General features: G+C 38.8%; 1 protein-coding gene across 1 annotated transcript; it reads right to left on the bottom strand.

Moving 5' to 3' along the window:
• Nucleotides 1-5,830: 5,830 nt before the first annotated feature.
• Nucleotides 5,831-8,204, bottom strand: mych (myelocytomatosis oncogene homolog). The gene is made up of 3 exons (XM_056270475.1): nt 8,008-8,204; nt 6,580-7,116; nt 5,831-6,422 (listed from the first exon to the last, which is right to left on the bottom strand). Exons 2-3 carry the CDS (start codon nt 7,103-7,105, stop codon nt 5,875-5,877), a joined length of 1,074 nt encoding a protein of 357 aa, XP_056126450.1. The 5' UTR covers nt 7,106-7,116; nt 8,008-8,204; the 3' UTR covers nt 5,831-5,874.
• Between the last annotated feature and the right edge of the window lie 7,391 nt (nt 8,205-15,595).

Genomic DNA, 15,595 nt, shown 5'->3' with positions numbered 1-15,595 from the left:
TTTTTTCTCAATATTCAGCATGAACGGCACTTTACTCCCAGCTCACTTTGAAACATGGAGCAGTTTCTCGAAGAATGAGGTTTCGCGTGCACTATACCCGTGTGACCCAACTGATTGAACAGCATTTTGGCGCCCTCAGAATATTAAAAGAAATATATATTGTGTAAAGCAGCTCGACACAAGCTTTTATCATCCCTTTGTCATTAGAAGCCTTTATGTGGAATAATCTTTCCGACACAATTTGACACACTTGGAGCAATCCACATAAATTCCATTAATGTTTAAAGACACCCTATCTGCTTCTACGCCTAATTACCCCGGCGCTCCTCTCACTGTGACTGGACTCTCATTATGCTCCGAGGGCATGAAGAAAAGGAGGTTTAACATCCATAAAAGAAAGAGCCTTCTTATGTCCTGGAAAGTGGATAAACAATGACCTTTAACCTTTGGTGGATTAGGCTTCATTAGGGGGTGACCCTAAACCTCTGTTCACCCGTACCCTCATCTCTCTGGGATTAGTGGTCTCTGACCAGTAGGTCTATGGGCATTTAAAAGCAAATGGTGCTGGTAAACAATTTAACTTCATCAATACTTAAGGTTTCTTGTTATTTTTATTCCATTCAGTCTAGGTTGGCTAGTTAGTTGTGTACATCATTATGCAGAAAATTATAACGAATTACAGGAATAAATGTTTCTTTGTACATACAAATACATTTTTATTCCATCAGTTGTCCCAAACAAGGCAAAGAATGCCAGGGATTTGAGATCCATTGAGTGCAAATCATTATGCACTTAAATTAGGATTAAGATAAAGCCACTTTGTTTCAAAATTGCTGTCAATTCTTTGAAAAGGTTAATCTTTGCGACCAACGAGGTTTGGTTGATTCTGAGTCGATAAGATTATCAGTCAATAGTTTATGTTCTATCTTGGCTATTATCCATGTAAAAAAAAAAAAAAAAAAAAAATTCTATGGCAAGTTTCTTGCTACTTTGACTACATGTTAATCAGTAAAACACTAGTGAACAGTGCCTATCATAACCATCTAGAAGATAACTTGCATGGCAATCACGGCATGAGGGACATAAAGTCAGTTGTTTGACACAGTATGATGTATATTTTATCAGTTCTGTTGATGAAAGTGAAATAGTGTGCCATGTAGCAAGCCGTATTGTGCTCCTTAAATGCTATTCTCAAGTCAAAACACATTAATCATAGCAAATAATTCACACCCATTGTTCTGTTGGTGTGTTTGACATAGAGGCCTATAATGACAAAGAATATAAGATCATAAAGAAAGAGTAATGTTTGTTTCATGGGCATTGAGATGCAAAGAGCACCATAGCTGTGTTGAAGTCAACAGTGTTTGAATGCCGTTTTACTTCTGCAGTGTAGTATATTTCAGTTAGATAAGATGTCAAATGGGACTTTTTCTCAATGGGTTTTAATTGGATTGTAAAAAGCGATTTCTTTATGGCAGTTGGTTGGAAGGGAGGGTTCGGAAAAGTTGATCATTTTTTGGTAAGATTTCAAAACCGATGTAAAACAATGTGCATTAATAGGGTCAATTTTTACTTTGTTGTGTTCATGGTACTAATATTGCCAATTATATTTCCTAAGTTAAAGAGATTACTCGCTTTCATGATGTCCCAAACCTGTAGGATTTCAATGCCGAGTATCTCTTCAGCAAGCGACGCAAACTGCACGCAAATGAAACTGAAAGTTCGCCGTTGCGTCCTCAAGCTCAACACAGTCATCTTTATTAAAAGCACTGAGACTAAAATTTGCATATAGCACAGGAATTTAAGATCAGATTTATTTTCGTTTTGGCGGAGACACATTTACGTGGCCAAGTGTAAACGGAAGAGTTTTAACACATCAGATAGCTATCCGATCAGTAAAAACGTGACGTGGTGTGAACAAGCCCACTGACGAATGACAAATGAAAACAATGTGAACAATCAGCAGACTTCCCCCGACTGATCCGAATCTGAGGCTGCGCTGATCATTCACTTACACGATTCTCTGTGAAATCGGTGAACTCTGACTGGCTCTGACTTTCAGCAACTATAAATCTGGGCAGAGGTTGTGTAGTGCATTCAAGCCTTCAATAAACCATTACAATTAACTTAATGTGTTTGTTGCAAATGGCCACGTTTTACATACACTCTGTTTAAACTCCATTTGAGGTCAGTTGTGGTGTTTTGTAATGCACAGGGAAGATGTGCTTTGGAATTGAGCGACTTTAACCCTGTGGCTTGTGCGTGTTGTGTCTTCATAAATCAAGGGCTGAACACACACATGCATTGATCTCAAACTGTCCCCCAAATACTTTCCCAGCTCCACACGTTCATCCAGGACTGTCCCCTGCACACACACCCCACAGGGTGTATCCTAGCCTCAATCAGATCTCACACCTGTCCTTGTCTACCACTCGGAAAAGCCTCACGTGTTGGCGTAGCGTGTGGATCTCACTGGCTATTTGGCATTTTTGTGCCGACCCCTCGGGGGCTTCAGAAACTGCTACCTCTCCAAAAGCCATTTTTCAGAAAACAGCCAGCAGTCATTCATGCCTCAAAATCTAATTTATGTGTCAATCACTTAATTCATTCCTGTGGCTCATTGCTGAAAATAACTCTGGGTCAATTGTGCTTGAAAAATGCTTTCATAAATCATATTTTAGCCCTTGCATTTTATATATAGCCTATATGCAAACAAAAACAGGTTTTAAGAACATTTAGCTAATGTAGGTTATTAAAACAAACCGAAGATTATGCGAAGATTAAGAAGACGTTCCATTTTGTTAACGTTACTGGAAGAAAGTTTGCTTTTAAACTTTGAGAGAGCCTTGCCAGAACATTAGTCAAAGTTCTGTTAGCCGGGATGCTTTTACTGACTGATTTCTTTGACATGAATTATTCTAATGAATGTGTGTGACCTTTATGGTCATCGGCTCTTAAATCTGCTTTCATGTCTTAATGACAGTAGGAAGGCAGCGAAACGTCCCAGCGCAAACATGGCTCCCGTCTCTTGTCACCTTCCTGCAAGGGAACATATGGCCAGAGACACTTTAGTGTGATGAAGCAAACACAACAGGGACAATCCACATCAGACCAACAGACTGAAGTCCAAACGCTGATTAAAGAACATGAACAACAAGAATTGTCACGCAGTTTGTACTCGTCTTACGGGTTTGTTACGAATCCTGTTTTGTTTGATGTGTTTCAGCCAATATGGAAGTTATGCATTAAATTACAACGAATTTTAAAGTGCATTCCACCTCTTGAGAGTTTCCCCAAAGCCTCCTGAGGATGACTCCTCTGGTCATGTATTTACTGGATGGCTGGAAGCACCCGGTTTCAAAGAGAGATGGTTGTATTGCTAAAGTAGATAGATTTTTATCTCTTTTCTTGTCTTTGTCTTTTTCTATCATTTATGATCAGACCTGAGGTGATTCCCTGTGTTCTTGGACGGTTCTGGTGTAAAGAGGAGCTTTAGAAACTCTCTGGAATCCTTGTCAGGATGTTTTGTTCACCGCTGAACAGCCCCGGGACACGAGATTAACGTGCGCTGACGTGTGTGTCTTCAACCCTTCCACAGATGTTGCAACTTTCAATCTTGACGTTTAGCGTGTGACGAAAAAGATACATTTAAAAGCACATTTGCTTATTGAAACCGTTATCATATGAAATCTGCACAGTTTCAGCCACAGACCCTTGAGAAATAGAGAAGAGGGTCTTTTCCCAAAACTCGTGTTTTTCGTAAGGGTCTCGCTTTACCCTGCGTGGTCCCTTTAGCACCTCTCCGTCTACAACTGCAGAATGTTTCAGGGGCCAGTGGTCTAGTCTAGATGACAGAGCATTTGCATGTTTAAAGGCTGAATGCAGACTTTACAACGCCTCGCTTTCATTCTTTTGCTGAGCATCCATGACCCAACAGGTTTAAGCACAAAAGATGAAAGAGACTAAGTGATGGAGGTCTAAAACCCGTTCTGACACTGTCGGTCCTTTGGCCTGGTCTTTTCTACCAAAAATACAATAAAAACTGTAATATTGTCAAATATGATTACAATTTAAAACAACTGTTTTCTATTTGAATATATTTTAAATGTGATTTATTCCAGTGATGCAAAGCTGAATTTTCAATCTTCAGTCAGTTTCACATGATCCTTCAGAAATCATTCTAATATGCTGATTTGATGCTCAAGAAACATTTCTGATTATTATCAATGTGGAACACAGCTGTGCTGCTTATTGTTTTGTGTGGAAACTGTCATTTTCTTTTTCAAGAACAGCATTTATTGGAAATGGAAATCTTTTGTAACACGTCTTTGCTTTTGATCTATGTAATGTTTGCTGAATAAAAGTGATTTTATTAAAGAATTTTTTTCCCACCTTTTAAGGTAGCATTTTACCAAGACCAACGATGTATTTTTAGACATTTAATTGAATCATACAACTGTGCTACTCTTCAAGAGCCAACTAGGGCAGTAAGTCAAATATTTACCCAAAGTATCACTGGCATTAAGTGTTTTTAAATGCTAGTTAAGAATTTGACTCGCATACATTCAGATAATTGTATTGATTATGCAATGAGAAAAGACAGGCCCTCATAACTATAACACTTCAGTGTGTTGTGGTGGGAAAAGGGAGAAATACATGAAACCAAATTAAACATTTACTGAGATAAAGTATATGCTTCATAATTCAGTTTACTTTAAAGCAAGGCTTGAGCATGTAGGTTCAGTTATGGGATTGCAGTTTATATGGGCAAGTCAGTGCTACTGTATCAATATAACACTCCTACACTTTAATGTTTTATTGACCCGCTGCAATCAGGCCCTTTAGACTTTCAACAAATGTCAAGCCAGCCACCCCCTCACCTTGACCCGAATTCCACCACTCAAACATTCCTTTTCTTTAAAGGGTTTAGTCTTGTGCAACTGTGTGTGTGGCTGTGAAGAAACACACCTTCAAATCATTAAATTATGTTCTGATGTGATTTTCTGAATGGTGCCAATAAAAAGATCCCAACACAAGAGTCATCTTGCTCATTCTTTATTACTTTATAAAACAAAGTGCACTTGAGGATGAACAGAACTTTTTTTTCTTTTTTTTTCAAAAAAACCTGGAAATGAACCAAGGGGAAAAAGCCTAAATAATTTATGATACATAATTAACAAGAGGTATTTACATAAAAAAAAAAAGTTGCCATTATGAAGGCAATAAAATAGCCAGGTTTCTTCCTGGTAGAGGTAGATAAACAAAGAAACAGAAGGGAACATACAATAACCAACAAAGTAGACACATGGAGTCAAAAACAGAGTGTGTGAACACCCTCCATAACTCCAGACCTCAACAATACAAGCTATGCATGAACACAAAATCCAATATAGTTTATCTTTCCAGTTTGAACATCACATTAAATGCAAACTTTAAGTCTAGAAAAATGTAATCATATGCAAATTACATTCAACCCCTTATTTTAACATCCTTTGGATCCAGCCCAAAACATTAGAAGAAATGGTGTATGCCAAGAACAAACAGGTAGAATGTGTGAGGATCATCTAGGGCTCGTTTATTTTAAGGCTAACTATGCTTTTAACTGATTATGCATCCAACATACAGTCTATGAAACAGTTTCATATTAAGACTCAAGAACAAAATGACTTAAACACAATGCAAAGTCACAACACTGAGAACATTTCTTGCATTGACCATGCATGTTTCCAAACAGCACTTAACGGTGACATAAAATCCCAAATCTCCTAAGAGATAGAGGTCTCCGCAGTCAGTCAAAAGTTATACGGTCCTCAAACCAGCGGGGTCTTAGACGACTATCTAGTGGCCGAACCGGCAACGTTCAGTCCCAGACGCTCAGAGTCTCTTGAGCTTTTCCAGTCTGGCTTTCAGCTGTTCTTGTCGTTGTCTAAGTTTATCTCTCTTCTGTGCAAGTCTCTGGTTCTCCGTTTCCAGATTTCTTATGCTTTCTTTCGCCCGCTTTAAAATCACCACCTTGGAAGCCTTGTCGTTACTGGACAGTTCGGGGACGTTGTCCCGTAGCTTAAGAAAGCAGTTCTTTAACTCGTTGCGCCTTTGCCTCTCCATCACGTTGTGTGTCCTCCGCCTCTCTTCTTCGTCCTCCGTGTCCACCGCCTGTCGGGAGGCCAGACTGCGAGAGCGTCCCGAACTCTGCGTGCTTCGGTGGGAGTCTCCGGACCCTCGGGAGCGTTTCGGAGGGGGGGAGGGCGGAGGAGGAGGAGAGGCGGGCCGTGGGGCGGCGTAGTTGTGCTGTTGCTGAATTTCAAAGTGACAGCGTTTGATAGCAAGCTGCTGCTCACGCCGACTGTCCTCCAACTGCTGCTGGTGTTGAGAACGTGTCAGTGTGCTCGACCTCCGGACGGTCACAACGTCAATCTCCTCCTCTGTGGAGCACAAACAGTTCAAATCACATTAGGTCAAGTTTGATCCATGGGGTTTCAAAATGGCAACAAACTTACTAGCCACTCTCTTTTAACTTTAGAACACATGTGCATGCAATGCATCAGAAAATAAACAGTCTAAATGAATCAAAAGACTCACCAGAATCGCTTGTAGACGATTCTCCTCCGGTGGACAGTGAACCGTAATCAGACGTGGACTCGATCAGCTCCTGGCTATCCAGCGGTAAGTCCTCGATCTCCAGAGCCTGACAAGCGAGCGCCACATTGTGGCAATCCAGCGTAGAGCCGGCGATTTCGGCAAAAATCTCAGTGTCAATATCGGAGAGCAAGGGACTCGTGGAGAGCACCGCTGAGAGTTTATCCTCGATGTGTTTGCCTCCGTCGATGCGCCACAGTAAGTCCTCCGAGAGAGGGTCGTCCGCGGTGCCGGTAAAGTTCCAGTCCAGTTGGAGAAAGTCGCTATCCTCCATTAAAAGTTCAGATACCAACTCCAACTGGTCCACCGTGGACAAATTCTTCGCGAGCCCGGGTTTCATCGGAGGGGACTGGGGCGGCGTGGGGATGGACTGCAAGTCCTTCATGAGACTCGAGCAAAACTCGTCGTCAAACAGCAGCGGCTCGGAGTCGCAGAGCCACTCGTGCGATGGAGAACAAGCTTGCAACATCTTGACCGAACCTGTCGCAAAGCGCACGAGAAAAGAATCCTTTAGAAAGAGAAAAAGTTTGCATTCAAAAGTCCACCCGGCTTTCTGCTACCGACAAACAGCGGCTTGTTTCTAAACGGCCTGCGAAGTGTTGTTCTCATGCACTGCCGATTGAAAAGTTTCCCGGCTCGCGCGTCCATTTTATTCGTGTTTACAATGGTGGCCCCGCCCAAGTGGGCGGAGTTGCCGTCGACCGTGCGTGATGTCACTGAACAGCTGGAAAGGTCCCGCACGAGTTTTGTTCCAAACTAAACTTTTTCACATTTAAAAAGTTAAATCATTCGGTTTGACTTTTAGAAAGCTAACAAAAAAAAACATGTTTATGTCGTAAATTATTTGTAATTCAAGTAAAACGATTTTCTCTGGCAATATTGTTGATAATACTATGTGACAAAAACCTCTATTCTATATTCCTGTGGCATTGAATAAAGTGTTTTAACTGAAAAAAAGTTGCCATGTAGAAAAGTTCAACAAAAATATCCCTGCAGATCTGAACGTAACTAATATTTAAACTCTTAATAGTATTATTTAAATATAACAAAGCAGATACTTATACTATATAGTTAATATAGCCTATATACTGTAAAATGCAGGAAAATTGACGTGTGAGTAAGTGAATGAATAGACAATGAATGAAAAGACATGCAATTATGCCATGTGTAATCGCGTATTAAAGTAAACAACGGATCATAGAAGTAAAGCATCTGCGAAAAAAGCATAAAAGCAGTACTTTCCAACACACTTTTACTGATTTCTTAACGAGTAAAGCACTTCCTGCGAAAGTACGAGAGAGATGGTCGTTGTAATATCATATGGAGGAAGCCGGTAGACATGCAGGAAAAGAACAAAAAGCCACGTCTTACCTTTTTTTTCCCAAACACTATGGCGAAAAAAGGAGATTGACAAAGACGGTCAGTCTAAAAAAAATGTTTGTAAAATTATTTTAAAAATAGTTGGAAAAACCGCAGAGCCTCCTTGCGGCATTTCAGAGCCCACGCGGACAGAAGCTGGCAGTGGGTGTGGCGACGAATGGAGACCATTGAATTTTAAAGGGCGATGCACTCCCGCAATTCCTCCGCGTTAGAAAACTCGCGCCAAAACTCATCCAGCTAGTGTTGAATGAAAACTCTTATTGTGATGATGCCTAATTAAAGTCTGTAGCTTGATGTTTAATAAAATCCTGCACGCAAAAACGGTTGAATGGCCGTGGTGTAATGAAGGGAATATACGTCCGACCTAGTGCTCTGGCGGAGTGCTCGTGCACTCAATGAACCATGCAATTCCAAGAAAAAGAAGGGAGGGGGGGGGGGGGGGGCATTTGTAGCTCACACACGTGTGCGAGTTCACAAATGCCGGTCTGGTTTGCAATTGCGATAGTAGTGTCTACAAAAAAAATAGAAAGAAAGCCGCGATCACGTTGTGCTGTGGTCTGTTTTGGCGGGTAATATGCGTACAAGGACATACTGTTCTCAAACAGACACTCCTTATATACACAGTTAGGCTACAACTAATCTCGCGTGACTTAAGGGATAGAAATATGAACTTATATATGTGACTGCAAAGCATATGAGGAAGATATAGGCGTTGGTTACATAACAAAAGAATCGCATCCGGCTCAACACGTGCAGGGTAAAATCACCCCCTCTCAGGTGGCGGGAATGATTTATGAGTCTCCCGCGAACTCGACATATGGGCGGAATCCTGCATTCTTTAAGACCACTGACCTCAGAATGCAAGAAAGAGAAGATGTAATTCTCATTCACGCTCATTGTAGTGTATCATGCTATTAAACTATTTAAAATTAAACATAATTCTTAGCCTATGCCGTTTTCATGACCTCATATTAAAGAGACAATATGGGGTATTTGCACTTTTAAAAACTCATTCGTCATTAAGTGCAACATGGTTTTCAGGAAATTCCAAAACACCAAATATGAAAATGATCATGAATTAGCTATGTATATACCTAAATCTATAGGCCTATGTTAATTTTTTTTTTTTTTAAATGCAGTAAATTTAATTCCTTTTGAGTTCAATAATAATCCAGGATACACAAACTAACATTTAATAAATCACACTGCTCATCAGTGAGTGAATTGGACAGAATTGAATGTATTTTGAAAGTCCTATAAATGTTGCCACCTAGAGGCCATTATTGAATGAGGCTAGTGTACCAAGACCTAGTGAACTCCAGACAGATGCACAGCATTACCACACTGCTCGGTTTGCTTTCTTTCAGCAGCTGCCCCGTATAACCTTCTATAGAACCATGCTTTTAGTGTATCCTTCACACTTTGATCTAGAATGCATTTAATATTTACATAATATATTCCACTAATGAAATGAGATGATTGCAATGCTCAGTAAATGTGAATGCATTGATCTCAACATAGCCACATAGGCCTACTCACTTCAGTCCTCTACCTCATCTCAAAATACATCCTACACAAAAGTTTTTTTTTGATCATAGCTTTAGATTATAAATAATTCTGTACATGTCAGATTTTTCAGGGATACACCTAAAGAAAGTTTGTTGTTAGACCAGCTTTCATGCACTTTATGGTGGCTATGTGTGGTTGTTAAACTCAATGGGTTGTAAAACCAAGACTGTTTTGCATCACTCATTCATATTGCTTCTAGCTATCTCTTAAATAGCTCCAATATGTAGTCCAGCTACATGTTTCAGACATGTGGACATGCCATTTAAATGGCTTGTGTTCATTCAACAAAGAATCCCATTGTTTGGAACATTTGTTTGCCTCATCAGCACTGCTTAAAGAAATGTTGCAATTTTAAAGCAGAAGCATTTACACAGTTCTATTAAGGTTTAGTTTCTCTTATCAGGACTTTATGAAAAGAGAACATTTTGAGACAGACGTACAAAGATAAGCATAAGGTGCGCAAAGACCATGTTCACACGCTGTCGTCTTGAAGGAACCTGCTGAAATACACTGTGATCAACTTGGAGCTTGTAACAAAATGATTTGAATGGGTTAACAAGCAAAGTTCAGCGTCCCTTAGTAGAATACAGTTATATTTTTTTCTGTATGGGTGCTTGAAATGTAAAAAAATAAATAAAGAATGAAGTGGGGTACAATAAATGAATCATCATGGATGACAAATGTGGAAGGGGCTTTTCTACAACAGATAATAATACACTTTCACATCCACACAGATTAAAAACTTGTAAACCTCTAAGGAAACCTTAAGAAAGAATCACATAAAGAAAGCATCATGGATGCTTTTTTAAACTGCTCTAAATTGACACAACCTTTGTTGGAAATGATATGCATTAATGTATGTATATTTATTGTACACTACTGGTGTCATATGAATTTAATACATATTTTTATATGAGTTTAAGTTTTAAATAACCTTAATTTTTTTTTTTAATTGGTTGTTGTTTGTCTTTAAAAGATTTAAGCCTTAGAATAAGCCAGACCTTAGTTCAATTACGACAAGTGGCTTTTACAATCGTGCATAAGAAAAAACATTACTGGTGTGAATCTTGAGACAAAACAATGGCACTGACATATTTTAACATATATCAGTGCAAGTTTCTTTCAGTTAATACAGCTTAAACATGCATTTTAGGCTTAAGCATTGTTTGTGAAAGCAGGCATTGATGTTATATGACCCTTTATATGACTTTTAGTATTTTAAGGTTATAAAACGTAATGTACTTATTGGTTGTGTAAAGAATGCTTTTGCATCTCTCTGCTTAGAATATTTACATATTATTTTCATACCAAATGCTTATGAAGAAAACAGAAAAATAAGTTTGCACCAAAATGTAACTGGTTTTAAAATAGCAGCTGAATTCAGAATAGCACACTATTCTTATTTTCTCCATATAAAGATATGGCAGGAATAGTAAGATGCGTAGTATGCCGTTCTGAATTCGGCCCTTCTTGCTTCTCGTGACCTTTAACCTCGCTGATTCAGCTCATGTTAGCTTGAAGAAGGACGGACAGCAGGTTCTCGTAGTTCTACCACAAGATGTTGTAAGTGAGGTCCACCGTGGCATATCGTGGTTTTGCTGTTCCCCCTGATAATATTGTCATCTTCAGAGAGGGGTACCAAGACAGGAATTAAAGAAGATAAGAAGGAAGACACCAACTAACAACGTTCTCTGCAGGCGATCAAGCATTGCAACACAAGCGGCCACAGCTTTCCTTAGAAGCGCGCGCGTGTGTGTGTGTGTGTGTGTGCGGGGGGTGGGGGATGTGTCGCCTGTAAACCGGTGATAGTAACTGTTTCCAGCAGAGAACAGGCTGCTCCACGGGGGTCCTGCTGAACATCATCCACTGATGCTGTGGCATATCTAGAGTCACAGACTGTAACTGATTCCTCACTGGAAAAGGCCAATTCACTGGAAGCTGATATTTTATAGAATCCTCTTCCTCTGAGACTGTTACTCATTTACCTTCAGCGTCCTTCTTTAGTGTTAACCGTGTGAAGCATTTAAACAGGCTTCAAATGTGCAGAGGTGCAGACATTGAGCTTACAGGAAATAACTCAAACATTTCCGCAGATCACAGGGCATATACATTTTTCTTTTCTTTTTTTTTGTTGTTGCTGCTGTTTTTCATTGCACTGATGCATAGAGTAAAATAGTTAGAATCATAAAAATAGCATGTAAATATAAAAAACTATATATACTTTTTATATTTACATGCTATTTTTATGATTCTAACTATTAGCAATATTTCCACAGCATTTCATTTTAGTCATATATTAATATTGGTCTATGTATTTATGCATTTGCAGATGCTTTTATCCACAGACACATTGCATTTAAGGTGTACACGTGTCCATGCATTCCCTGGTTAATGTCAATATTAAAGTTTTATATATATATATATTACAATTTTCAGATATGTAGAAAACATTAACCAAGACTAATAAAGGCTATAATGTATTCTCCATTGTTAGTCGTCGATGTTAACTAATATATTAACTTATAGGTAAAAAAACGTCTTTAATGGTATTTTGAGGCCACAGATTGGTTTTATCTCAGAGGTTTCCAGCCATAAGTAAAAGATTAAACCTAATGAGGTTTAGAAAACGATACAACAGGTTGAGTAAAACTGAAAGTGTTCATTGATAAGTTTCAAAGAAGCGGCCATGCTTTACTGTTCCTCTCTCTGCCCTGAGCATGACAGGTTTCACTTCTGCTTTTGATGCACTGTCAATTTGACCACATACCACCAACAGTTAAAGACCCTATACGGGGCCCCTCAAGTGGGGACGAATCAGACAGTATAGAAGTTATGAACGTTATGGAATTCATAGGCTACCTCTTTTTTTTTGGCATGCATGCTTGAATGACGTTTTACTTCCTCTTTGACACTTAACTTAGATAGTAAAGCAAAAGGGGAGAGCAGGCATTTATTTTTCCCCACATTCATTTCACAGAAGTCTAGTACAATTATGGCTTTGTTTTATTAATTCAGTGTATACTTTTTTTCTAGATATACCCCGAAAGAATGGAAGTGAAATGTGACAACATGCCCCATAGGTGGGAGACATTGTAACATGACCATATGACAGCTTTAAATGCTGTCTGATCTAATAAAAAAAAAGTATACACGACAAATTAAAATATTTTCTCAATAAAATACAATTAGTAACTTTTTCCATATAAAATAATGGCATTTTTTAATTTTTACAAATAATGTAATTTTTGAGTTTGACAGCGAACACAACGGTAAACACAGCTATACAACATAGTTCAAAACATAATAATAATGAGTCATTTCTGAACATTGACTCTTCTTTATTCACCTTTACATTCAAATAGAATAGCATTGTTCTAATAGGGGCTCATTGTAACAGTGTTACAACATGCCCAGCCTGCACAACTGGGGTTTAAACCTGGCGAGTGATTCTGCTGGTTAGATCAGCATTAAAGAACTATCTCAATAACATATTGGAGATTAAAATAATATCAGATTTGTCTAATTTAAAATAAACGCAAAAGAAATCAGAGAAATTAACATAAGTAAGAAATTAACTTTTGCTATGGTTAAATAAATGTTCAGTGATATCTTCCAAAGATTTAAGAATTTTGGCGCAATTATTTCTCTGTTTAGTTTTGATATGGCAACTAAATACACTAAGTTTCGTCATGCTAGCATGTGTGGAAGTTAAAAGGTGTTAACTAGCCCCGCGTTAGGTTGTGCGCCGCTCTCCCCTACACTGTGAACAGATAGGCTATATGTTAAACAACACAGCTGTAGGCTAGTTGTATAGCACAAGTGTTGCTTTCAAACTCTAAAGGAAAATTTAGGAAATATTAATTATAGATTTTCCTTTTTGTACAGCCAGTGTATTGAACTTGCTAGATGAATTAAAGGTTTTAGCACACTGCTAAGTGGTTTCTTATTGGCCCAAATAAAAAAGAGCACACTTTGGTATCTTTTCCTTGTTTTAATGAAGATTTTTTCATCCATTTTATTGACCAAAATTTTTTTTTTTTTAATTGACCTTTGTAAGTCTGAGCACATGCACTCTTAAAAATAAAAGTTCCTTTTCTCAGCAATTCCACTGAAGAACCTTTTTAGGTTCCCCAAAGAGCCTTTCAGTGAGCAGTTCTTAAAATAACCTTTTTTTTAGGGTGAAGAACATTTTAATAATCTAATGAACCCTTCTCCAATATAAAGAACCTTTTGTACAATGGAAAGGTTCCAACTGTTAAAGGCTCTTTATTGAACCACCAATGCCAATAAAGAACCTTTATTTTTAAGAGTGTAAAAAAAGTAAAAATGCTAAAGAGACAATTTTGTAGTTTATTACTTTTGGGGTTTGCTAAGTATGAACAATATTGCCTTAGCATAGCAACCACCAATCATCACATCCTGCCAAGTATGAGTCATCAAAATCAAGCTTAAACATAAACATAAAATCTCACAGAAATAAATCAGAATAAATCCTTGATTTGTTTGGAAACGCGCGAGCACCGACATGCACGGTTTCTTGTGCAAACTGTATGCAAACAGAATGCAAAATGTCACACATTCGCGCACACACATCCATCCAGTGAGAAGACGATCAGAAGAACAGAAGGAGCTCAGTGTTAGAATGAAAAACAGATGCACGAACACACACACACATGTTGGGTTTCCATTTTTTATGGGGACTTTCCATAGACATACTGATTTTTAAACTGTACAAACTGTATTCTATCCCCTAACCCTAAACACAGCCCTCACAGAAAACTTTCTGCATTTTTACATTTGCAAAAAAACATCATTCGGTATTATTTGTAAGCTGTTTTTCTCATGGGGACCAATAATTACTGGTATTACTATCTGTGTGTGGACATTTGGTCCCCATAATGTAGGGTTTACCTGGACCACACACACGTCTCTATAAGAAACACCTGTTTTTTTTTGTTTTTTTTAATGGTTTCCCCATCTGACAGTGTCCTGAAACAATGTCCCAATCTATGTGTGCTGTAGACAGTCCAAACCAAGGTCATCCCGGCGAGAGCGATCTCCACTTTAATTCCCCGAAAATGATACGTTTATTCCAAGGTTTAACCACATAACCTGATAATTTGTAGGTGCAGATGTCCTAACGTGACCAAAAGGATGAGCAAAGCAATGAAAAGCACTCTCTGTAAAATTCACATGGCTCCCACATGAGAGGAATGTACAGGATGTGATCTGTTTTTCAGCCTCTTCCTTGAACGTTACAGCAGTATGTTTTCTAGGAACCCGGCTATAATGCTGCTGTGTAGTGGAAAAGCGGTGAAGCAAGAAGAAGTCTATGGAAATATGCAGTGGGAGGGAACTCGATTTAAAGCGGAGTGAAATAAGAGAGGTATAGAATGAGAGAGGACATCACCATAGTACCTCCAAATTTAGACCGTACTCAGAAAGAGTAGCAAAGAGTGTATAACCGACACTGCGAAGCCACCACAGATGCCAGAGGCCTCCTGTATCAGCAGAACATGGCAGAGCACATCCGTTCCTTCTGGCCATGTAGGGTAGAGAGTTGGCACAGATGCCCAATAGCAGTTGGTGACCACAACTGACCCGCAATCCGACGCCACGCGTGCCACCGGCGTTCACTCAGACCTCTATTCATTCAACTTCTCAGAAACAATGTCTCACTGTCCGCTGTCTTTATATGGCAAATTTGGTGTTGTTCCAAATTTTAGATTCTTAAAATCACAAGACTGCTCGTTTAACAAAGTCAACATGAAATCTTATTTTTAATGGAATCTATCAGTAGCTATTTATTATAAATTATCATTTTTTTTCTAAATTCATGTTTGTAATCTTCAATCAAGATAACTTCCCTCCCTCTTGAGCGACATCTCTTCTCTGATGATGTGTTTACTGGCGCGGGGGCGGGGAAACCTGTCACTCACATGAGATCCACCAATAGCAAACCACAACCATCCAATTCACGATGGACAAAAATCAAACAATTTTTCTTGTT

The sequence above is a fragment of the Rhinichthys klamathensis genome, unplaced genomic scaffold (genome assembly GCF_029890125.1).
Source record: "Rhinichthys klamathensis goyatoka isolate OS25496 unplaced genomic scaffold, OSU_Roscu_1.1 h1tg000303l_1, whole genome shotgun sequence".
Lineage (NCBI taxonomy): Eukaryota > Metazoa > Chordata > Actinopteri > Cypriniformes > Leuciscidae > Rhinichthys > Rhinichthys klamathensis.
Note: the sequence above shows the minus strand (reverse complement) of the source record. Positions and strands in the feature narration are given on the sequence as shown.